This window comes from Nerophis ophidion, linkage group LG10 (assembly GCF_033978795.1).
Source record: "Nerophis ophidion isolate RoL-2023_Sa linkage group LG10, RoL_Noph_v1.0, whole genome shotgun sequence".
In the NCBI taxonomy this organism is placed as follows: Eukaryota; Metazoa; Chordata; class Actinopteri; order Syngnathiformes; family Syngnathidae; genus Nerophis; species Nerophis ophidion.
The window spans coordinates 62,890,106-62,915,090 of record NC_084620.1 but is presented as its reverse complement, the minus strand read 5'-3'; the positions used below and the strand labels follow the sequence as shown (position 1 = coordinate 62,915,090).

At 43.7% G+C, this 24,985-nt stretch overlaps 1 protein-coding gene across 1 annotated transcript; it reads left to right on the top strand.

Annotated features, from left to right (window-relative positions):
* The first annotated feature begins 506 nt into the window (after nucleotides 1-506).
* On the top strand, nucleotides 507-24,970 carry cand1 (cullin-associated and neddylation-dissociated 1). Its single transcript, XM_061914434.1, has 26 exons — nucleotides 507-854; nucleotides 7,678-7,753; nucleotides 9,323-9,390; nucleotides 9,456-9,610; nucleotides 9,682-9,805; nucleotides 15,056-15,143; nucleotides 15,213-15,381; nucleotides 15,460-15,565; nucleotides 15,623-15,768; nucleotides 15,829-15,980; nucleotides 16,043-16,183; nucleotides 17,666-17,807; nucleotides 17,876-18,084; nucleotides 18,154-18,322; nucleotides 18,402-18,491; nucleotides 18,570-18,723; nucleotides 18,788-19,025; nucleotides 19,090-19,278; nucleotides 19,348-19,491; nucleotides 19,558-19,693; nucleotides 19,774-19,950; nucleotides 20,025-20,120; nucleotides 20,198-20,367; nucleotides 20,428-20,592; nucleotides 20,668-20,775; nucleotides 23,968-24,970. Exons 1-26 carry the CDS (start codon nucleotides 787-789, stop codon nucleotides 24,190-24,192), a joined length of 3,705 nt encoding a protein of 1,234 aa, XP_061770418.1. The 5' UTR covers nucleotides 507-786; the 3' UTR covers nucleotides 24,193-24,970.
* Nucleotides 24,971-24,985: the final 15 nt, after the last annotated feature.

The window sequence follows — 24,985 nt, the reverse complement described above, 5'->3', positions numbered from 1 at the left end:
AGTGCGTCTGCCTCACAATACGAAGGTCCTGCAGTCCTGGGTTCAAATCCAGGCTCGGGATCTTTCTGTGTGGAGTTTGCATGTTCTCCCCGTGAATGCGTGGGTTCCTCCCACTTCCAAAGACATGCACCTGGGGATAGGTTGATTGGCAACACTAAATTGGCCCTAGTGTGTGAATGTGAGTGTGAATGTTGTCTGTCTATCCGTGTTGGCCCTGTGATGAGGTCGCGACTTGTCCAGGGTGTACCCCGCCTTCCGCCCGACTGCAGCTGAGATAGGCGCCAGCGCCCCCCGCGACCCCAAAAGGGAATAAGCGGTAGAAAATGGATGGATGATTGATCGATATTGATTTTTATGCCTGCATGTTGTGTGAAAAAAAGACACTTGTACAGTCATTGAATATGTTGTTTATCATGACTTTGCTAATTGACATTCAACTCGATTGAAAAAAATTCCAGCGGGGGGGGGATAGCGAGGGTGGGGATGTGACCTCTGACCCCGCCGCGTCCAGTTCCGCTAGCCCCGCCCCTTTGCGGCCAGACGGGAGCTCCATTCAAACACACTAAACTCCGCGGCCCGGCATGACACAGTCTCTGTAGAGGAACGCTGGCAGCAGCAGGAAGCGCACAGGCAGAACCTCGCCGAGTTGGGCAGCTACAAGCAGAAGGACGGACGCGGAAGAGTCAGTCAGCCGCCGGAACACAAGTCAGCGCAGTCAGCTAGCAGGAGGCTAACGGCTAACGGCTAACGGCTAACGGCTAACGGCTAACGGCTAACGGCACCGACATGGCGAGCGCCTCCTACCACATCTCCAACCTGCTGGAGAAAATGACCTCCAGTGACAAAGATTTCAGGTATATCTTCGATTAAAATTGTCGTTTCCGCTGCAGTGGAGCCATGTTTTTGTCGTCAAATGTGTGCTCCGGCCGCTGCTGTGTTGAAGGCCCGGACTAGCATGCTAGCTGTTAGCCTGCCACCTGTCTGATCGTCGTCGGGTCGTCAGCCAGCCCAGCAGCTGCATAAACTCCCCTTTTTTTTACCTGCGTGTACATATTTATATTTTAGCGGCGTCATGTGAGTGAGTATCCCGCTGCTCATTAAGCAGTTAGCCGCCGTGCTAGCTGCTCCACTAGCGGTTGCATTTCCGAGATGGTCACGCTGCAGGCTAGCTGGCTGCGTGCGTGTGACATTAGTGCTGCACGTCCGTCCCGGGCAGCCAAGTCTGCTCCTAAAGTAGCTGGCTGACATTTTATTGTCACTTTGCACTCGGCCGCAGCAAGAAAAAAAGACGATTAGCGGGGACGAGCTAACTCGGCTCTGGCATGTTTGTTGACATGGAGGAAAAGGTGCGTTCAAAGTGTCGCTGTCATGCTTTATAGCTCGCGATGACGACATAAAAGCGATCTGAACCGTCTCAGGTAAACAACAATAATTGTGTCAAAAAGCCTCGGTGTTCAATACTTTGTGTAGTGAATACCGATGTTTTTACAACACTTCTATGCAGTGTATGATGATGTAACTATCAATCCATCCATCTTCTTCCGCTTATCCGGAGTCGGGTCGCGGGGGCAGCAGCCTAAGCAGGGGAGTAGGGCTGGGCGATATATACGATATATTGCGGGTTTTTCTCCGTGCGATATAGAAGTTATAGTTTAGTGCGATATAGAAGTTATAGGTTAACGTGGCGTGGCGCAGTGGGAGAGTGGCCGTGCGCAACCCGAGGGTCCCTGGTTAAAATCCCACCGAGTACCAACTTCGTCGCGTCCGTTGTGTCCTGAGCAAGACACTTCACCCATGCTCCTGATGGGTGCTGGTTGGCGCCTTGCATGGCAGCTCCCTCCATCAGTGTGTGAATGTGTGTGTGAATGGGTAAATGTGGAAGTAGAGTCAAAGAGCTTTGAGTACCTTGAAGGTAGAAAAGCGCTATACAAGTACAACCCATTTACCATTTATCATTTAACGTCATACCCGTCCTGGGTATGACGTTAAACTACATCCAGGCATGAGATGGGAGGTTGTGTGTGGGGTTTGTGAGTCCCAACTAACGCTTATAAAATGCACCTTCTCTTGTGACTGGCAGGCGGGTCCCTGGGTAAATGGGGCGCGGACAACAAACAGGACAGACTAAGTTCAACAGCCCAGTAAGGCAATTAGTCTAGGACAGGGGTCGGGAACCTTTTTGGCTGAGAGAGCCATGAAAGCCAATTTTTTTTTAAGTGTATTACCGTGAGAGCTGTATCATATGTTTTAACACTGAATACAACTAAATGCATGCATTTTTTAAGTAAGACCTACATTTTTAGAGTATAAGTCTTATATTTTATATCATTTTTATTCTGAAGCTAACTAATAATAAATAAAATACTTCTTTGGCAACACTAAATTGGCCCTAGTGTGTGAATGTGAGTGTGAATGTCGTCTGTCTATCTGTGTTAGCCCTGTGATGAGGTGGCGAATTGTCCAGGGTGTACACCGCCTTCTGCCCAAATGCAGCTGAGATAGGCTCCAGCAACCCCCGCAACCCCAAAAGGAACAAGCGGTAGAGAATAGATGGATGGACTTCTTACCATTGATGTGACTTATTGAACAGGTGCGGTTGAAAAACGGATGGATGGATTAAAATGCATAAGAATGTTTTATATGTTAAACATAATTTTTTACACCGATTACTGGCGGAATTATTCATTACTAATCGTGTTAAGCAATATCAGCTCAGATGTATTTGAGAGCCAGATGCAGTCATCAAAAGAGCCACATCTGGCTCTCGAGCCATAGGTTCCCTACCCCTGGTCTAGGAGAAGGATCCCTGATATAAAATACCCCTTCCAACCCGCACCAAGCCAGCGTGGGAGGTGTAGGCTAATAACCAGCATGAAAAGTATGCCAAATGGCAGAAACATGCTGAGGCTTTCGTCCAGCAGTGGACTGACAACGGCTGATGATGAGATATAGAAAATGACTATATCGTAATCGAGTATACGTTCTCACGCAGTTGCTTTTAGCTGCGGGCATTGCTACAGTCTCACTCTTTCCTGTCTCTCCTCACAGACAAGCAGGCGCACATTCTTTCATACGTCACAAACTGTCACGTCATACGTCACATACGTGTCCGCCCTCGCAGAGCAGAGAGGTAGCGTACTGGGCTATGTTAGCTGCTGACGTAACCGTATGAGAGAATGATGGTGCGGATCTGTTAACAACGGAAGGAAGACTTAATTCCCAATAAAAACCGCAGGGTTTCCATCGTCCGGCGCTGGTTCGGTTTCAAGTGGGAATATGTCGAACAGACAACCGTAATTTGTCAAGTGTGGGGGGAAAAAAGCGTTGCTATAAAAAGTAGCATTACTGGTAATATGTAGCATCAATTGAAAAGTCACTCGAAAGAGAATGAAGAGAATATCATAACTTTAACAATCATCAATCAATCAATCAATGATTATTCATATAGCCCTAAATCACTAGTGTCTCAAAGGGCTGTAAGAATCACAACACAAACCACAACGACATCCTCGGTAGAGCCCACATAAGGGCAAGGAAAACTCACCCAGTGGGACGTCGGTGACAATGATGACTATGAGAAACCTTGGAGAGGACCGCATATGTGGGCAACTCACCCCCCCCCCCCAGGGGACCAAAAGCAATGGATGTCGAGAGAGTCTAACATGATACTGTGAAAGTTCAATCCATAGTGGATCCAACACAACCATGAGAGTCCAGTCCAAAGTGGATCCAACACAGTAGCGAGAGCCCCCCCCACCCTCCCCAGGAGAACCGAAATAACCTTGGTAACATACCACAAAGTGATGGACGAATACTATTTGATTTCCTATTATGCAGCTCTTTTTTATTTGACACTTAAAATGTCTCTGACAATCTTGCACTTTTTGTTTTGGAAATGACTTGAATGTTTGTGCCATTGCTTAATAACTTTAATAAATACAGTTTTGGTCAATTGACGTAGTTGTGATTTCCCTCTCTGCATGAAAGTTTAAAAGTAACATATATTAATGCAGTATGAAGAAGAATGTTTTAATGTGTACACATATAATCATCATACTGCTGTGATTATATGCATCAAGTGTCCAATGGACAGTTGACCTGGCTGGGGGCATTCGACCCCCAGAAAAGTTTTCAGTCTTTTTCATTGTGGTCAAATCACATGCCTGGTCCATTCAAGACAAAATATCGTAATATATATCGTATATCGCGATATTAAAAAAAGGCTATGTCGCCCAGCCCTACAGGGAACGGAAGCCCAGACTTCTCTCTCCCCAGCCGCTTCGTCAAGCTCTTCCCGGGGGATCCCGAGGCGTTCCCAGGCCAGCCGGGAGACATAGTCTTCCCAACGTGTCCTGGGTCTTCCCCGTGGCCTCCTACCGGTTGGACGTGCCCTAAACACCTCCCTAGGAAGGCATTCGGGTTGCATCCTGACCAGATGCCTGAACCACCTCATCTGGCTCCTCTCGATGTGGAGGAGCAGCGGCTTTACTTTGAGTTCCTCCCGGATGGCAGAGCTTCTCACCCTATCTCTAAGGGAGAGCCCCGCCACACGGCGGAGGAAACTAATTTCGGCCGCTTGTACCCATGATCTCGTCCTTACAGTTAATACCCAAAGCTAATGACCATAGGTGAGGATGGCAATGTAGACCGACCAGTAAATTGAGAGCTTTGCTTTCCGGCACAGCTCATTCTTCACCACAACGGAGCAATACAACGTCCGCATTACTGAAGACGCTGCACCGATCCGCCTGTCGATCTCACGATCCACTCTTCCCCCACTCGTGAACAAGACTCCTAGGTACTTGAACTCCTCCACTTGGGGTAGGGTCTCCTCCCCAACCCGGAGATGGCACTCCACCCTTTTCCGGGAGAGAACCATGGACTCAGACTTGGAGGTGCTGATTCTCATTCCGGTCGCTTCATACTCTGCTGCAAACTGATCCAGCGAGAGCTGAAGATCCCGGCCAGATGAAGCCATCAGGACCACATCATCTGCAAAAAGCAGAGACTTAATCCTGCGGTCACCAAACCGGAACCCCTCAATGCCTTGACTGCGCCTAGAAATTCTGTCCATAATAGTGATGAACAGAATTGTTGACAAAGGAAGGCCTTGGCGGAGTCCAACCCTCACTGGAAACGTGTCCAACTTACTGCCGGGAATGCGGACCAAGCTCTGACACTGATCGTACAGGGAGCGGACCGCCACAATAAGACAGTCCGATACCCCATACTCTGAGCACTCCCCACAGGACTTCCCGAGGGATACGGTCGAATGCCTTCTCCAAGTCCACAAAGCACATGTAGACTGGTTGGGCAAACTCCCATGCACCCTCAAGAACCCTGCCGTGAGTGTAGTATAGTACGAAAACCACACTGATGTAACTAAGTGCATTAAAATGGTCCAAAAAGCCCCGAGCTCTGTCACTCGGACTATTTGCGCTGTAATTTTAAAACTCTAAATAATGACACAATCTGCTTCTTTGAGATGTTGATGTCATTGACATACATACCCAAGTTGTTCACGGACAATGAGGGCCGTGATCCCACTGGGATGAGTTTTCCTTGCCCTTATGTGGGCTCTACCGAGGATGTCGTTCTGGTTTGTGTTGTGGTTTGTGCAGCCCTTTGAGACACTGGTGATTGATTGATTGAAGTTCCACCTTAGAAAATACTTAGCTCTCCAGTTACCACTGTGATGACCAATACTGAAAAAAAGTAGCTTAGTAGGTAGGGCTGGGCGATATGGCCTTTTTTTTAATATCTCAATATTTTTTAGGCCATATTGTGATACATGATATATATCTTGATATTTTGCCCTAACCTTCAATTAACTCTTGATACATATAATCAAACCAGTGTGATGATTCTGTGTCTACACTAAAACATTATTGTGCATACTGCATTTATATATGCTCATTTTGAACTTTCATGCAGAGAAGGAAATCACAACTAAAAAAAATCACTATTTTTTTTTCATACGGTGTTGATCTGGAAATGTTTGCCTTGGCATTTTGATGGTATGGGGGTGTGGCACCAATTGGAGATGTAAGCACTCTTCATTCTCTAGCACAGTGGTTCTTAACCAGGGTTCGATCGAACCCTAGGGGTTCGGTGAGTCAGGCTCAGGGGTTCGGCGGAGGTCAAAACATACCAGGTTCACAGTGTAAATAAAAACTCCTCCCTATTGGCGTATTACGGATACGGCAACAGCAGAAGTCGGACTAATTTCCAAGTGTGTCATTTTTATAGACTGTGTTGGTTTTGTTGTTTGAACAAGGTGACGTTCATGCACGGTTCATTTTGTGCATTAGTCAAAAAACATGGTAACACTTCAGCATGGAGAACATATTCACCATTAACTTGTTGCTTATTAACTTGCAAATTAGTAACACATTGGCTCTTAACTAGTCATTATTAAGTACTTATTAATGCCTTACTCGGCATGGGCTTATTATAACCATAACCAGAACCCTAACCAAATAACTCTAAATTAAGTCTTTATGACTTTGAATATGTTCCCCGAGTGTCCAAAAAACTCTAAATTAAGTCTTTGTTACTTAGAATATGTTCCCCATACTAAAGTGTTAACAAAAACATATAACTTTGTCTATAATTTGAAAAAAAGGAGGGTTCGTTGAATGCGCATATGAAACTGGTAGGGTTCGGTACCTCCAACAAGGTTAAGAACCACTGCTGTAGCAGGTGATTTTTTTAAATTATGCTACATATTAGCAGTAATGGTACTTTTCCATTTTGCCCCACACTTGACAAATTACGGTTGTCTGTTTGACATATTCCTACTTGAAGCCAAACCACTGCCAGACGATGGACCCCCTGCTGTTTTTCTTGGGAATCAATTCTTCCTTCATTTATTACCAGATTTCGCACCTTCTCTCTCTCGTATTGCCACTCGCACCACAGCTAACGTTACCCATGCTGCTACCTCTCTGTTCCGCGAGAGCGTATACGTATGTCACGTATGGCGTGATAGTATGTGTAAGATGGTGCGCTTGCTATCTGTGAGAAGGAGAGACAAGAAAGAGCGAGGAGAGTCTGTAGTGTAATGCCCGCAGCTAAAAGCAACTACGCGAGAACGTATACTCGAATATCACGATATAGTCATTTTCTATATCGCGCAGAGACAAACCCGCGATATATCGAGTATTTCGATATATCGACCAGCCCTAGTAGTAGGCTTTAGTATTCATTAAAAACAAGGCAGAGGTTTTATTGAACATCCATCCATCCATCCATTTCCTACCGCTTATTCCCTTTCGGGGTCGCGGGGGGTGCTGGCGCCTATCTCAGCTGCAATCGGGCAGAAGGCGGGGTACACAGTCTGGTCAGTGACACTGTGTTGTAATAACATCTGCGGTTTCTTGTTGTCATTTGGGTTGAGTTTTTTTCTTGATCTGGTGTGGGATCTAGGCTGGGGATGTCGTTGTGACTTGCGCAGCCCTTTGAGACACTTGTGATTGAGGGCTTTATAAATGAACTTTGATTGATTGTTTGAATATTTAGTTAAGTGATTATTTGGTGTACTACTAAATGGAGCTTGCGTACCAAAGTTTGAGAACTGTTAGATTAAGATGTATTTATGTATGTGAAGTAGTTGTGATTTAAAGTATTAATATACAAAAACATTGTGCTGACATGTTTTTAAACGTGTGTGCGCAGATTCATGGCCACTAACGACCTGATGACAGAACTCCAAAAAGACTCCATCAAACTGGACGACGACAGCGAACGAAAGGTAAGCAGAGGTTGTAAGTAAAGCGCTACATTTGTTGTAAGTAAAGCGCTACATTTACTCTGTTGCATTTAACTTAAGTAACTTTTTGGATAAATTGTACTTGTCTGAGTAGTTTTATTGTAACATACCTTTTCTTTATTTGACTTTGATATTTTTGTGACAAAGAAACGCTACTTTTACTCCGTTACATTGAGTTTCATTCCGATCGATCATTTATTTCAATCAATCAATCAATGTTTATTTATATAGCACTAAATCACCAGTGTCTCAAAGGGCTGCACAAACCACAATGACATCCTCGGTAGATTTATATCACAATTATTTTAAATGTATTAAGTCTTGCTAAGACGTATTTGTCAGCAAGCCTTCTTCCGGCAGGCACTGTCACATGATTCTTTCACCAATCCAATGTAAGCATTAGTCACGTTTGATTCAATTTCTCCAATCAAACGGAGTCTGGCAGTCACATGACTCTGTTTGACCAATTTAACTTAAACACAAGTGACGCTTCACTCCATCCCGCTAATCAAATGCAGCCTGACATTCTACCGGGCGAATAACAAGACGGTGGTGAGGAACTGTGTCTACGCCAAACAAGCACAAATTACAGCTATAGAAGCTAAAATAGGTCAGTATTTTAAAATTATTGTAAAAGTAGAAAGATACTTGTTTAATATGTATCAGAATGTTCCCTAAGAAGACACTTTAATTACGCGACATGACACCAGCACATCCCGTCTGTTTGAGACAACTGGTAAGCAGATATCTCCTAAAACAGTGAACTGACAGTGAACTTTGTGTATGTCGCTGATGATCTGAACAACCATAAGTGTCATTTAAACACATTAAAACATTACCAACAATTCCAAATGTCAGAGGAAATGTGTACTTATCTGTTAGATCCGGAGCGTGAAAGTTACTGGCGCTAGCTTATTACCATGTAGCATTCTTTTCTTCTACTGTATTTACGTTACCATACAACTAACAAACTGAAATGACCACAATCTCCCCCTAGTGTACGAGAGGCACCCTGTATGGGCAACAGTCACATTAGAGATAAGAGCATGCAAACTAAACCTTCACATGTATGTGTGAAAATAAAAGAAACTGAATTATTTGACAAATTTAGTGCATAGACACGTACTGACTGTAAAAAGTGACAGACCAGGCAGCAAAACAATATTTAATGATTACTTAAAAACAACATTTATATCATGTGCTGTCATCTGTGTCAGTAAAAATGTTCACATTTCAGCCTACAAGAATTACTCCTCCAACTACAGAAAACATGTTGCAGTAAATTCTATATGATTTTTATGTTTTACACACACACTCGCACACAAAATGACTACAAGAACCATTAAAAAATAGCTACTAAAAAATCTAAAGTTACTCAATACATGAGTCGTTTTTTCAAAGACTCAAGTAATTATTTTGATGACTACTTTTACTTGAGCCTTATTATTCTCAAGTTACGGAACAATTTTTGGGTACTCTACCCACCTCTGCACATCAGTATACTGCTGTATAAAAAATAATTATGATGTTAATGATGAGTGTGATTGACAGGTGGTGAGGATGATTCTTAAACTGTTGGAGGACAAGAATGGAGAAGTTCAGAACCTGGCTGTCAAATGGTAAACCCAGACAACATTGTGTGATTATGATTGATTAATGACGGTTTTTAAATGTGTGTTGTTAGTTTGGGCCCGCTGGTGAGCAAGGTGAAGGAGTACCAGGTGGAGACTATCGTGGACACACTCTGCACCAACATGCTGTCAGACAAAGAGCAGCTGAGGGACATCTCGTCCATCGGCCTCAAAACTGTCATTGGAGAGCTGCCGCCCGCCTCCAGCGGTCAGATATCACCCTCTAGTCCTCACATCATGTTCAAGATGGCTGTCTCATGACTCCTCCAATTGTTTCAGGCTCCGCCTTGGCCGCCAGCGTTTGCAAGAAGATAACGGGTCGTCTGACCAGCGCCATCGCCAAACAGGAAGACGTCTCGGTGCAGCTGGAGGCGCTGGACATTATGGCCGACATGCTGTGCAGGTAGGAATGTGCAATATTGCGTAACATTCTTTCAACGTGAAATAAATTGCCTCCTGAAATGACAATATTATTCATCTCAAAATATGATTTGGTATGTAAATGATGATAGAACCTTTTCAAAACCGGGTAAAAAGGTTCCTAATTTGGCTGCTGGCGTATGCAGTAACATCGCGTAATTTCCAGTTGTATTATTTTGTCAAACAATAATCTATTTGCTAATTTACTGTTTAGGGTTTCCCCTAAACTGCCGAGATACCTGTGGTGGTGGGGGCGTGGTTACTATGACATCAATTTGCTATAATATGATTTTCTTTAAAAATACCCCCAAAATGTATACATGCATTTAAAACAAAGCTGTTTTTATTCATTAGTATTAACATATGTATTTTTGTTGCTTTTCGTACAAGGTGCTGTGTTGAGATTTTTTTCAAGTGTTTACAGACCTTTAATGATTATTTAAAAATAAAAACTAGCAAAAAATCTATAAAATGTTTAGAGAGTCTGCTTCTGTCCCTGGATGTCCCTGACTAAAGCGGCTGAAGCGAGCATGACGTCAAACTTGCTTTACGCTGTTGCTCTGTTGGACTTTCTATTTATAAAACATGCCGCTGTCTTAATATTTGCACATTTTGTAGAAAGCTGTCTGCGTGGGTATATCTGCTATTATATATATATATATATATATATATATATATAAATAACGTCCACGTCGCAGACATGCTGACAACACTCCAGACAATGGCGTGCATCTTGTTTGAATCCGGTTTTGGCGGCGCGGTTTTCGGTGATCAGTTTTTTTCCGGTGGTCAAGTTTTCGGTACATCACTTGTCAATAGTGCGCAAATATTAGGCTATATATATATAAAATTATACTGTAACGACCAGCTAATGTTAAGGTTTTATGTTCATGTGGTTTGGATTTGATGTTAGTTTTTCCCATCTTTACAAACACACCGCCCGAGCCTGAAAGGTAATTGCCGCAAAATGAGGAAGTGCTGTTGTGTCCGGCAGGGAAACGAAGATTCAAAGAGACAAAAGTGTTTTCATTGGAAATGAAACCTTTTGGAATTGTGCTTTTGTTTATCCTAAGATTAGTAATAAGTTAAGTTAAAAATAGCATCAGACTTTGTGTGACTTTATGAAGGCAACAATGTTACTTTACTTCGTTTTTAAGTTTAAAAAAACATATTTTCAAGGTGTTTGTAATAAAAACGGTGTGGTGGCGCGCCACATTCAATTACATAAAGGGGAAACCCTTTTATATGCATCCTTAACCTTATCAATAGTGTGCATATAATAGACTATATATCAATTCATACTGTAATGATGTGTACTGTTTGTTTAGTTTGGATTTGTTGTTAGTTTTACCCATGTTTACAAACACACCGTCCGTGCTTGAAATGTGATTGGCGGAGAGGGACAAAGTCTTGTTGTGTGTCCGGGGAAAGCAAAAACTCACAGAGACGTAAGTGTTTTCATGGGAGGTAAGATCTTTCACAATTGTACTGTTGTTTGTTGTCATAGACTTGTTAATAAAAGTTAAAAATAGCGTCAGACTTTGTGTTATTTCTTTTGGGGGCTACAATATATTATATTACTTTAATTTCAATTACATGAGGGGAAACCCTGCTGTTTATATCTGCTTACCTTCTGTTGTAACATGGTTATATATACTCTTCTGTTAAAATATTGGTGCCGCCATGGCGGACTCTTTCTGTTTCTATTGCATAGGGTTGCACAATATAGACAAAATAAATCAGTTTCCACCGCCGGCAGATCCTGGCGCACAGTGCTGCCATTCCAGTTCCGTACTGCATTCTTGTGCAAAATATACGAAGAGCTTCTTTTTTGCCGGTCGCCGCATCATAGTGGATCCATTAAGCTAAAATTTGCTTGTGTGGAACAGGACGTCTTGCCTTGCACAAACACAAAGTTTACTTACTGTATATATATAAAAAAAAAAAACTCTGTGTTTAAGCCAGATTGTATTTTACACTTTGAAACGTCCTAATGGGCTGGGGATGGACCTGAAGTCACATTTGAAAGATTTTCAGACATATTTTACCTCTTTAACACAAATGAGTGAGGAATTGCTGATTTCCGAGGTCCGGAATAAAATAATCATATTACAGGCATATTCTGGACAGCTATTTGGGGGCCTCTGTCAATCACCAGCTGGTAAATGGGGTGTGTTTAGTGGGAGGAGTTGAATGGGGTGTGTGTGTGTGTGTGTGTGTGTGTGTGTGTGTGTGTGTGTGTGCGTGTGTGCGTGCGTGCGTGTGTGCGTGCGTGCGTGCGTGCGTGCGTGCGTGCGTGCGTGCGTGCGTGCGTGCGTGCGTGCGTGCGTGCGTGCGTGCGTGCGTGCGTGCGTGCGCAAAGCTGATCACCAATGATGTTGTTAATGTTGTTGTTGCTTGCTACAAATGGGAAAACATGTTGTCGTTCTGCAAGGCAAAACCGTCATCATTGTCAGTGCCATCACTGATCCCCGCAAGTGGATTTTGATGGATGGCAAAGCTTGAGACGTCCTGCTGTGTTGGTGTTCAGCAGCCGTCAGGGCTGGATAATTATACAAATTTTGATTTTACTTTGGATTATGGATTTTCATGATGATAACAATATTATAATTGACAAAAACGATTAATGGGGACGCGCAACGTGCATGCAAATTCATAAGCTTGTGATGTTGAAACCGATTAGGAGCGAATGAGTTGGGGGAAAAAAGCATGTCTACTAAAATGTTTGATTCTCACCATCGTTGCTTTTTTTCTTTTGAAACAATGCTCTTATGCCTAGTCCATTATCACCAAACTCAACAAAATAAAGCACATAATTTCCGCATTCACGTAACCGCGGACAACATCGCTGAATTTGCCAATAAAATTAAATACGATGTTAAACGCAGATTATGGACATAAATGTGACTGAAATTATGTCGTTGTGAGGGTGACAAATCTTTTTTGGGAAAGTAATGTGTCCGACATTACTTTATAATCCTAATGTATTCAACCCCGAAACACTCAACCATCCCGTGCTGAAGTCAACCATGTCGAGACGACCACTTTAAACACTGACTAAACTATGATGCAAAGGCTATTGAGAACAATCCTTACACCTACAACACATCTCCTCTGCTTGTGTTGTTGTGAACAACATAGTTAAGTAAGATGAATGTACAAGCAGGACAGCAGTCGCCCTTGAGAACAGCTCAGAACAGCCGCACATTTCTTCTTCACAATAAAAGAATTGTGCCCAACATCCCATCTGACTGCTCCAATTTTGTTGTTCTTTGAACCTGTTCACTGCAATAATGACAATAAAACTCTATTCTAACAAAATGAAAGCTTCAAAAAACACTTATTTACACAAGCACAGGGGTTGGCAACTTAAAATGTTGAAAGAGCCATATTGGACCAAAAATACAAAAACAAATATGTCTGGAGCCACAAAAAAATAAAAGCCATGTTACATACAGATAGTGTCATGAGATATGAATTAGGAGGACTTAAAGGAAACCAAATGAGCTCCAATATAGCTACAAATGAGGCACACTGAGGCAATGTTTACATACAGCTAGCCTAGATAGCATGTTAGCATCGATTAGCTTGCAGTGATGCAGTGACCAAATATGTCTGATTAGCACTCCACACAAGTCAATAGCGTCAACAAAACTCACCTTTGTGCATTCATGCACAGTGTTAAAAGTTTGGTGGACAAAATGAGACAGAAAAAGAAGTGGCATAAAACACGTCCTCGAAAGTCAGAGAAAGTTATACATTTAAACAAACTACGGTGAGTTCAAGGACCAGCCACATCAGTCGGACAAAACAGCGCTCGCCAAATACTCATTCCGGTGAAACATGTATAATACAAACAGTGTGCTTTATAACAATTGTCATGTTTGTCCTCCTACAGAAACCATATTGAAACAAAAAAACATGGTTTTTCCCCTCATCGTTTTCCATTTTTCAAACATTTTTGAAAGAGCTCCATAGAGACACTAGGGCGGCGCTAATGATCCACATGTGGCTCTAGAACCGCGGGTTGCCGACCACCGCAAACACTTATTGATACATTTAAAAATTATTATGCTTTGACTTAAAATATTGGTCAAAATTGTCCAAAGATCTATTGCACCAACAAATGTGAGGATTTTTGCATTTGATCAATGAACATTTTATTAAATTTGATCGATTCAATAACCACACACTCTATGGTGGTAAAATACGTGGTAAAAGTAAAAACGTAATTCAACAAAATTACAACAAAATCAGAATTTTTTTTTTTTTTTACACTGCTATTGGTATTTTAATTCATTGCTGTTACTACTGTTATTGTTTTACTTTTTTATTAGTTTCTCATTTTTGTCTGTTGGGCTTTTAAATTATATCTAAAGTTGGGTTTTGTGATACAAAAAATACTCATGTTTTTAAATTAATGAATAATCGCTTTATTAATTGGGATTTCAATAGCAATCCAAAAATTATTATTTTTTTCCTAATCGTTACCAGCCGCTACGTATCTCGAAAAGCAGTCCCGCCATCCACAAATTCCCGCCACCGTTTGATGCTCACTGTGCAGCAGCCGTTACACATCCAGTGGAAATCTGGGGTAACGATATCAATTTTATATTAAAATGATTTACTAATGGCTTTGATTTAAATCATTTGGTATTTGCCTGTAAACTCCACCTTTGTCAGGGGACTGATTACATTAGTTTGTAAACAATAACAAAAACGACAAAAGTTTTTGTGGTAATAAGAAAATCGATCTATTCACTAGCATTGACCATATACTGATACTATCTATACTTGGTATTGTAACTTTTGATATTTGTATCAATCTGACCATCTTTGTTTACATTCAAGAGCTGCAGCTTGCGATTAGCATATTCCCGGACCGTGTGTAGTGCAGCATGTTTAGCTATTCCTCCAGGGATGGTACTTGCAAGAAAAATAGTTTATTTTCCGCAATGGAAGTGAGGATTGCTGACTTAGTGGCTTTGCACTGTGGACACAGCTTGTTAGCGAGGACGCTACATTGAGTTTAGAGACGTGTTTTCTCGCCTGTCGCTGTCAAATTCTCAGGACAGCTAAAATGTGTCAACATGCATTATCACAATAACAATAGTATTAAAAGTTCAATCTTTGGCCACATTCATATCGTTCATATTGTATATCGTGCAGCCCTACTGCACTTACATGGACGGCTTTGTCAATGCTTTAATGTGATGTGCGGTGGTCTTTTCAGACAAGGGGGCCTGCTGGTCAACTTCCACCCTTCCATCCTCAGCTGCCTCCTCCCTCAGCTCACCTCCCCCAGGCTAGCCGTTAGGAAGGTAAAGTCCCAACCCTTCCCGTCAACATTCTGTTTGTTTCGCCGCGATAACGCTGCTGGGCTCTTGCAGAGGACCATCATGGCACTGGGACACCTGGTCATGTCCTGCGGGAACCTTGTCTTCATCGACCTGATTGAGCACCTGCTGAGCGAGTTAGGCCGCAACGACAACATGTCCACCACCAGGACGTACATCCAGTGCACCGCCGCCATCAGCAGACAGGCGGGACACAGAATCGGTGCGAGCGCACATCCTCACGTTCCAACCTCTCCCTGTCCTGACATGGACTCACAGGTAGGCTTGTTTGTCCCCTCAGGTGAATACCTGGAGAAGATCATCCCGCTGGTGGTAAAGTTCTGCAACGTGGACGACGATGAGCTGCGAGAATACTGCATCCAGGCCTTCGAGTCCTTTGTCAGGAGGTAGGAACACCTTTAAAAGCAGTAAGAACTGGTTTGACATGTCCTGTCCTTCTCCAGGTGTCCCAAAGAAGTTTACTCCCACGTTCCCACCGTTATCTCCATCTGCCTGCGCTACTTGACCTACGACCCTAACTACAACTTTGACGATGAGGACGAGGACGACAATGCAATGGACGCCGAGCAGAATGATGAAGATTACCAAGGTAGGTGTCTTGTCTACTTGTCCTATGGAGGATTTCTGATAGTGTCTGTCCTCCGTCCAGGCAGCGACGATGAATATAGTGACGACGACGACATGAGCTGGAAGGTCCGGCGGGCGGCGGCCAAGTGTCTGGACGCTGTCGTCTCCACACGTCATGAAATGCTGCCTGAGTTTTACCGCTCTGTGTCCCCCGCCCTCGTCTGCCGCTTCAAGGTAGAGCCTCCCTAATGTTCCCTCCCCCACCTCCCCCATCCTCTTACTTGTGTGTTTTCTAGGAGAGGGAAGAGAACGTCAAGGCGGACGTCTTCCACGCCTACCTGTCACTGCTCAAGCAGACCAGACCAGCCCAAAGCTGGTTGACTGATCCAGACGCCATGGAGCAGGGGGACACGCCCCTCACCATGCTGCAGAGTCAGGTGACCTATATCCTTGCTCGCGTCAAAAGATAGAACTTAAAAAACAGGGATGTGGAGCTCTCTTTCGCTGCATATTGTAAAAATAGATATCATTGATTATTAATTAGTTATATTATTAGATATTACACTCATTCACAATGTCAGCTATAAGACAAAGTAGGAATGGACTATAAGGCCTATATATATATATATAATGTCAGCTATAAGACAAAGTAGGAATGGACTATAAGGCCTATATATATATATATATATATATATATATATATATATATATATATATATATATATTGATATATATATATATATCGATATATATATATATATATATATATATACACATATAATGTCAGCTATAAGACAAAGTACGAATGGACTATATGGCATATATATATATTTGGCAAATAAATAATGAAAGCCTTTTACAACCGGTGATAAAGGCTCCTAATATGGATGCAGACATATGCAAAAACATATTGCATAATTTCTGGTTGTATTATTTTGTTGAAACTATTTTTATCTACTTGCTAATCAACTGGCAATTTTAGCTTACTTTATGTTGTATCATGGTTCTATCCTACACTTCTGTTAAATTTAATAACCACTCATTCTCTGTTGTTTGAATACTTTACAATGTTTGGGCGATACTACTAATGTGAGTATCGTTCCAATATAAAGTGTTACAAGAGTGTATTGGTCTTATCAATGTTCATACTTTTCAATTTTCTCGATTAGGAAATGATTCAATTCTGATCACAACTGTAATCTGACAAAAACACAGCATGGTGAGGTATTAAAAACACAGCATGGTGGAGTGTTACTAATTAATATTTACATTACTTTCTTACTCCCTTTTATTACATACAAAAAGTACAATAAAGTCAGTGGTGCAGAATAACTAAAAAAAAGCAAAAAATACTATTTGCTCTTACTTGCTGAGTTGCTGATACTATGTTTTGTTTTTGGTATTGGTTGTTCACTTGTAGCGATCCTGTTTATGTTAAAGAGCTCCAGCTTTGCCGTTAGCTTTGCTTTTTGTGTATATTCCTATGATGTGTAATGTAGTAATTTTAATTATTCCTTGTCCTGTAGTCATCCAGTGATGATATTTGTAAGAAACAGTTTAGGAGCTGCCATGGAGGCAAAGATCAGTGATTTAGAAGCTGCGCTATGGAGGGGTGTTACAGTACATGCTACATTTTGCTTCTCACTGTCAAATTTTTGGGACACAGCTAAAATGTGTCATCAGTAATAATTATCACAATATAACAATAATTTAAAAAACTCTTATCGTCAGCCAGATGTATATAATTTATTTTGTATATATTGTGCAAACCTAGCACAAAGCTAAGAGTATATGTTTATTGGATTTAAGCGTTGTTATTGCATCAAAGCGGTCCCATATCCTTTATTATTCCGAATGCAATCCTCACTGCAACATGCACTTCAAAGTGTCATTAGGAGTTGACGTATCGCCCCTTGCAGGTGGCCATGATCGTCAAAGCTCTGCACAAGCAGCTGAAGGAGAAAAGTGTGAAAACTCGCCAGTGTTGCTTCAACATGTTGACTGAGCTGGTCAACGTCCTCCCAGGAGCGCTCACTCAGCACATCCCTGTGCTGGTGCCAGGTACGTGTCACATGACCTCGTGCATGGTCACGTCATGGAGCGGTGACGTGACACCTGGTGTCTTCCAGGAATCATCTTCTCCCTCAATGACAAGTCCAGCAGCTCCAACCTGAAGATCGACGCCTTGGCGTGCCTCCATGTTATTATGGTCACGCACCCCGCCCACGCCTTCCATGCTCACGTCCCTGCCCTGGTTCCGCCCGTGGTGGCGTGCGTGGGAGACCCCTTCTATAAGATCACTTCAGAGGCTCTCCTGGTCACTCAGCAGCTGGTCAAGGTGACGCTCATAATCATCTCCTCCTGTCACCTGTCTTCTCACCGCTGGACTTTTTCTGCTGTTTGATAGGTCATCAGACCACTAGACAGCCAATCAGAGGGTTCTGACAGCTTCGACCCCGCCCCCTACATCAATGACCTGTTCAGCTGTACAATCAGACGCCTTAAAGCTGCAGACATCGACCAGGAGGTCAAAGAGCGTGCGATCTCCTGCATGGGTCAGATTATCTGTAACCTAGGTAAGCAGTGCCTCTCGGCTGTTTTGATCTTTTGAAAACCATTTCCTAGTTGACTCTTTGTTCTTGTCTGGTTGCCTAGGTGACCGTCTCCCTGCTGAACTTCACGGAACACTCTTGATATTTTTGGAGCGTCTTAAGAACGAAATCACACGGCTAACCACAGTCAAAGGTGAAGAAGCTCAATGATTATTCATTAACATGTAAATGAACAAACTTATATATATATATTTTTTTTTTGTTTTTTAAGCCCTGACGCTAATCGCCGGTTCCCCACTCAAAATTGACTTGAGACCCGTTCTCCCTGACGCCATCCCCATCCTGGCCTCCTTTCTGCGTAAAAACCAGCGGGCGCTGAAATTGTGCACACTGGCGGCTCTCGATATTTTACTCAGGAACTACAGGTACTGCCCACAGCTTAGCCACGCCCACCGCCCACTGCTAAACCGTTTGACTTTGTGTTGTCAGCTCCGCCGTGACGCCCGTCATGGTGGACGCCGTCCTGGCCGAGCTGCCGCCTCTTATCTCAGAGAGCGACATGCATGTTTCCCAGATGGCGCTCAGCTTCCTGTCCACGCTGGCCGTGACGCACCCCTCGCTGCTGGGCCAGCTGAGTGGCGGCAACATCCTGCAGCAGCTCATCACGCTGGTCCGATCACCTTTGCTGCAGGGCGGCGCGCTCTCCGCCATGTTGGACTTCTACCAGGTACGAGCGTCGTCAGCACGGTGCATGCCGACGCATGCCTAACATTGCACGTGTGTGCTGGCAGGCGCTGGTGTCCACAGACACGCCGGGTCTGGGCTACATGGACCTGCTGAGGATGCTGACCGGTCCAGTTTACTCCCAGAGTGCCGCGCTCCCGCACAAGCAGGCATACTGCTCCATTGCCAAATGTGTGGCCGCTCTCACGCGGGCGTGCCCCGCCGAGGGGCCCGCTGTAGTCGGACAGTTCATCCAGGTAAGCGACTCTTTCTGAAGCCCCGCCCACATCAGTGTGGTCACACGTCAGTTGTTTGCTGTGCTTTAGGATGTGAAGAACAGTCGCTCCACGGACTCCATCAGGCTGTTGGCTCTGCTCTCATTGGGGGAGGTGGGACATCACGTGGACCTCAGTAGCCAACCAGAGCTCAAGACGGTCATCCTGGACGCCTTCTCGTCCTCCAGTGAAGAGGTAACGCCTACTCTTGTCTTTCCTGTGTAGTTCACCGCTGACTTTGCCCCTCCCCACCTGTTTCAGGTCAAGTCGGCGGCGTCGTACGCCCTGGGCAGTATCGCTGTGGGGAACCTTCCAGAATATCTTCCGTTTGTCCTCCAGGAGATCTCATCGTCTAAAAGACAGTACCTTCTGCTGCACTCGCTCAAAGAGATCATCAGTGAGAGCGCCCACCTGTGCGTGTGTGTGAGTTTACATCTGTGCGTATGCGCACTTTGACGCTGTGGTGTGTGTGTTGAGGTTCTGCGTCGGTGTCTGGGCTGAAGCCGTACGTGGAGTCGGTGTGGACGTTGCTGCTTAAACACTGCGAGTGTCAGGAGGAAGGAACCAGGAATGTAGTGGCCGAGTGTTTGGGCAAACTGACGCTCATCAACCCTGAGACGCTGCTGCCACGCCTCAAAGGATACCTGTTGTCAGGTAAACACAAAACCCCCGAACTCCAATCTTGACTGCTCACTGACTTGTACGTGCGCGTTTGTGTGTGTGCGCAGGCTCGTCGTACGCCAGAAGTTCTGTGGTCACAGCAGTCAAGTTCACCATCTCAGACCAGCCGCAGCCTATAGACCCTCTGCTGAAGAACTGCATAGGTGCGTGTTGTCATGGAGACAAGGTTGTGCTTTTGCATCCTGGCAGCTGAATTGACTGATTGGCCGCTTCCTGACAGGTGATTTCCTGAAGACGCTGGAGGATCCAGACCTGAATGTACGCCGGGTGGCCTTGGTAACGTTTAACTCTGCAGCCCACAACAAGCCCAGTCTGATCAGAGAGCTGCTGGACTCTGTTTTGCCACAACTCTACAACGAGACCAAAGTCCGCAAGGAGCTGATTCGCGAGGTGATGATGATAATGATTATAATTATATGAGGGTCGTTAGATTAACATGAGTATGCTCAGGTGGAGATGGGCCCGTTCAAGCATACGGTGGATGACGGCTTGGACCTACGTAAGGCCGCATTCGAGTGCATGTACACGCTACTGGACAGCTGCCTGGACCGCATCGACATCTTCACCTTCCTCAACCACGTGGAGGATGGTCTCAAAGACCACTACGACATCAAGGTGCAGCCTTTACTTCTTTAGAAAGACCCGGAGCTCATCAGACCACCTTGTACTGATGTCACCTGTGTCTCCTAGATGCTCACTTTTCTCATGCTGGCCAGGCTGTCGTCTCTCTGTCCCAGCGCTGTCCTGCAGAGGCTGGACAGACTGGTGGAGCCCCTCAGAGCCACATGCACCACCAAGGTACACACTTGCTTCAAGATATGCTTGTGGAGATTGCAATTGAAATACAAGCAGAGAACCTACATCATTGGCATCTCTTTGAATTGAAGTTTGAGGCCGCGTAAACATGAACTTCCATACATAGTTGACATATTGTGGGTTTTTTGGTAGTTTTATTGATTTTCATTATGGAAAATCAACTGTCAATTAATTATTGCTTGTACTAGACCAGTGGTTCTTAACCTGGGTTCAATCGAACCCTAGGGGTTCGGTGGAACCTCCGCCGCGGAGGTGAGGACACATCCGACTTATCGTGTAAATAGAAACTTCTCCCTATCTGCATATTATGTATACGGCAACCGCAGAAGTCCCACTAATTTGGTCAGAACGTGGGCTATGGTGTGGTTTGTTTTCCCGGAATGCAAAGGAAGGTGACGGGACATGGCGTGAAGGTAAAGACATATTTGAATTAACTATAAAAAAAAGTGCAAACTAAAGGCGTGCATAAGGCGGAGAACAAACTTGGCCAAAAAAATAAAAACTAACACAAAGGCAAAACTGTGGATATGAAACAAGACTCGCTAAACGTGACATGAATAAACAAAACTTACTTAGAAGGAAATGAGCAGAGCGATACATAACCAGAGTGAACAGAGCATGGCACAACAACAATGACGCCACCCCAACTGCCTGGCAACTATAAACTCAAATTATAGTGACATGATTAACACAGGTGTGTGAGTCCTAAACAAATCAAGTGCGTGAGTCCAAATGAGTACAGGTGAACTAATCGGTCGTCATGGTGACAAAACTTGTATTATTATGCTCTGGGTCTGTTTTGCTGCCAATGCAACTGGTGCTTTACAGAGAGTAAATGGGACAATGACAAAGGAGGATTACCTCCAAATTCTTCAGGACAACCAAAAAACATCAGCCTGCAGGTTGGGTCTTGAGCCCATTTGGGTGCACCCATGACAATGACCCCAAACACACATCAAAAGTGGTAAAGGAATGGCTAAATCAGGCTAGAATTAAAGTTTTAGAATGGCCTTCCCAAAGTCCTGACTTAAACCCCATTGAGAATATGTGGACAATGCTGAAGAAAAAGTCCATGTCAGAAAACCGACAACTTTAGCTGAGGTGCACCAATTTTTCAAGAGGAGTGGTCAAAAATTCAACCAGAAGCTTGTGGATGGCTACCAAAAGTGCCTTATTGCAGTGAAACTTGCCAAGAGACATGTAACCAAATATTGACATTGCTGTATGTATACTTTTGATCCAGCAGATTTGGTCACATTTTCAGTAGACCCATTATAAATTCATAAAAGAACCAAACTTCATGAACGTTTTTGTGACAAACAAGTATGTGGTCCAATCACGGTATAAAAAAAAAACAGCATCAAGATTTACCGCCCGACCAAGCACCCACTAGCAGAAATGTAGATTGGCGCCTATGCTATGAGCAGAGGTCGGGAACCTTTTTGGTTGAGAGAGCCATACAAGCCAAATATTTTAAAAAGTATTTCCTTGAGAGCCATATAATATTTATTTTAAGACTGAATACAACTAAATGCATGCATTTTTAAGTAAGACCAATATTTTTAGAGTATAAATAAGTCTCTTATTCCTTTTAATAACGTTGTTATTCTGAAGCTAACCAACAATAAATAAAATACTTCTTACCATTAATGCGACTTCTTGAACAGGTGCGGTAGAAACCGGGATGGATGGATTAAAATGCATGAGAATGTTTTGTATTTTGAACGTTATTTTTGACACTTTTATTACCAGCGGAATTATTCATTACTTGTCGTGTTAAGCAATGTCAGCTAAGATTTATCTGAGAGCCAGGTGCAGTCATCAAAAGAGCCACATCTGGCTCTGGAGCCATAGGTTCCCTACCCCTGCTATAGAGACTATAGTGGGTGCAAGTGCAAACCATCCAAGTAGTATGTGGTTGCATGACTTGAATAACCCGAATAACTTTGCACGACTACTTTCGCGTGGTGACTAATGAAAGGCTAATTGAACACCACAGCTCGGATAGCGTCGTTTGTTTTCAACACATTTTGGCGGCATTCGATGACTTTACGGGAGTGACAGAACACGTCCTGGTAGGGGTGTAGCGGTACACAAAAATTTCGGTTCGGTACGTACCTCGGTTTAGAGGTCACGGTTCGGTTCATTTTCGGTACAGTAAGAAAACAACAAAATATACATTTTTGGTTATTTACCAAATTTGTAAACAATGGCTTTATCCTTTTAACATTGGGAACAGCATAATAATTCTGCCCACGTTAATCCACATTAAACTGCCTGAAGTTGTTTGATTTGATTAAATAAAATGACAAAACCTTTCTTCTACATATAAAAAGTGCAACATTAATCAGTTTCAAATCAACTCATCATGTTTAATTTATTACAGCATTTGGGAAGCCTGTAGTTGACTTTTATTATGTAAATGTTATATTTTTGTCAACATGTGATAGCAGGGACCCTGCCATTCAAAACTAGGCTGTTACATTACTAATGATTAATGTAACTATAGCTGAAAAAATAGTACAATAGCTATAGGAGAGACTATTCATCCCTGAACACCATGGAGTTCAAGTGAAATAACAGAGCTTTGCTGCCCCTAACACACACACAGCAAAATGAGCTAACGTTACACTAAAAGCTAATTAGCCTTCACCTCAAGCCAGGACTGCGAGCGAGCTGAGCTGCAGTTTAAGTTTCTAGAAGGTCAACAGGCTTATAGTGATGTTAGTAGTAGTTGTGACTGCGAGGTGTTTTTTATAATTTGGGGAGAGTTTGCTGTCCGCTGCTCACCTGCTAAACACCTATCTGCTCGACGCTGAAGCATTGACTACATGCGCTCTGAATACGCACTGCTGATTGGCTGTTACGTTGCTCTGAATACGCACTGCTGATTGGCTTTGTATGTAACCAATCAGATGTTTGAGTAGGTGGGACAATGCTGGGTGCTGAAACAGAGGCAGAAGAGGCAAAGCAGCTTGTTTAGACTTTAGCTTACAAACTCGTTCGGTACTCCCCTGTACCCAACCAAAACCCCCCTACCGAAATGGTTCAATACAAATACACGTACCGTTACACTCCTAAGTCCTTGTTATCATATTGAATAACATTTATTTTACTAACATAACTTTTGCCTTTTGTGAGTTTGTTAACCAGGCTGCTGTGCCATGTGTTCAGGTGAAGGCCAACTCTGTGAAGCAAGAGTTTGAGAAGCAGGACGAGCTAAAGCGCTCAGCAATGCGAGCTGTCGTGGCGCTATTGACAATCCCCGAGGCCGAGAAGTCGCCGCTCATGTCCGAGTTTCAGTCGCAGATCTCGTCCAATCAGGAGCTGGCCGCCATCTTTGACTCCATCCAGAGGGACTCCAGCTCGGCCAACATGGAGTCCATGGACACCAGCTAAAGACGCAAGTTCCCGCAATGCAACACGGCACCAACTCCCCAGCTGCTGGAGCGCTAACCCCGCAGCATGTTTCCATGACAACAGGACACGCGCACACACTCGTAGTGACACACCCTTTTTTCCCCTAGCGATTGGTCGTTCCCATGATGCATTGCACTGACAAGAGCGGCCCCCACACGGACAAAACGGATGAAGACAAAGAACAAGTAAAAAAAAAAATGTTAATTGAGAAGATTGGAAGCTCCTCCCACTTCCTGTTTGTTTTGTTCTGGTGAGTTGTTTTCATTGTGGCTTTTCTTTTTGGTTCTTTTGGCAACTGGAGAACAGCTGCTGTGACCTGATTGGCCCCTGCTGGCTGATTGACAGTTAGCGCGTTACAAACTGATCAATGCCTGAGGACTTTTAGTTTTTTCTCTCTTGGATGGCGGCGGCGACGGCAGCCAGTGGGAAACTTGTGAGGTGGGCGGTTCTCTTTTTGGACCAATCGGCTACGTTTTCCCCTGATTCAACAAACTCGCCCTCAACCCCCGCCGCTCCTGGGAAGTAGGAATGGAAGGATGTTTGGACCTGACTGGATCCTTCTGATCACCACAATAATTTTGTTGTCATAGGCAAACATGAATCAAATATTTGATCTCGTTTGCTGATCAAACTGGGACTGGTGTGCTTGACTGGTTTGAACTGGTGACATCGCTTGTCATCTGGTCCAGTTTGACCTCCACAGTCTGCTCTTACTGATCGCCCAAAAGAAATAAAGGTCCCTTTCTGCCTGCCTTCATCCTGACTCCTCCTT

Excerpts from the sequence above, each read along its gene's own strand:
- cand1 (XM_061914434.1), top strand. The coding sequence starts at position 787 with ATGGCGAGCGCCTCCTACCACATCTCCAACCTGCTGGAGAAAATGACC. Across the intron at positions 18,323-18,401 it reads TCAGATTATCTGTAACCTAG|GTGACCGTCTCCCTGCTGAA; the intron begins GTAAGCAGTGCC and ends CTGGTTGCCTAG. Across the intron at positions 20,593-20,667 it reads AAGACCACTACGACATCAAG|ATGCTCACTTTTCTCATGCT; the intron begins GTGCAGCCTTTA and ends TGTGTCTCCTAG.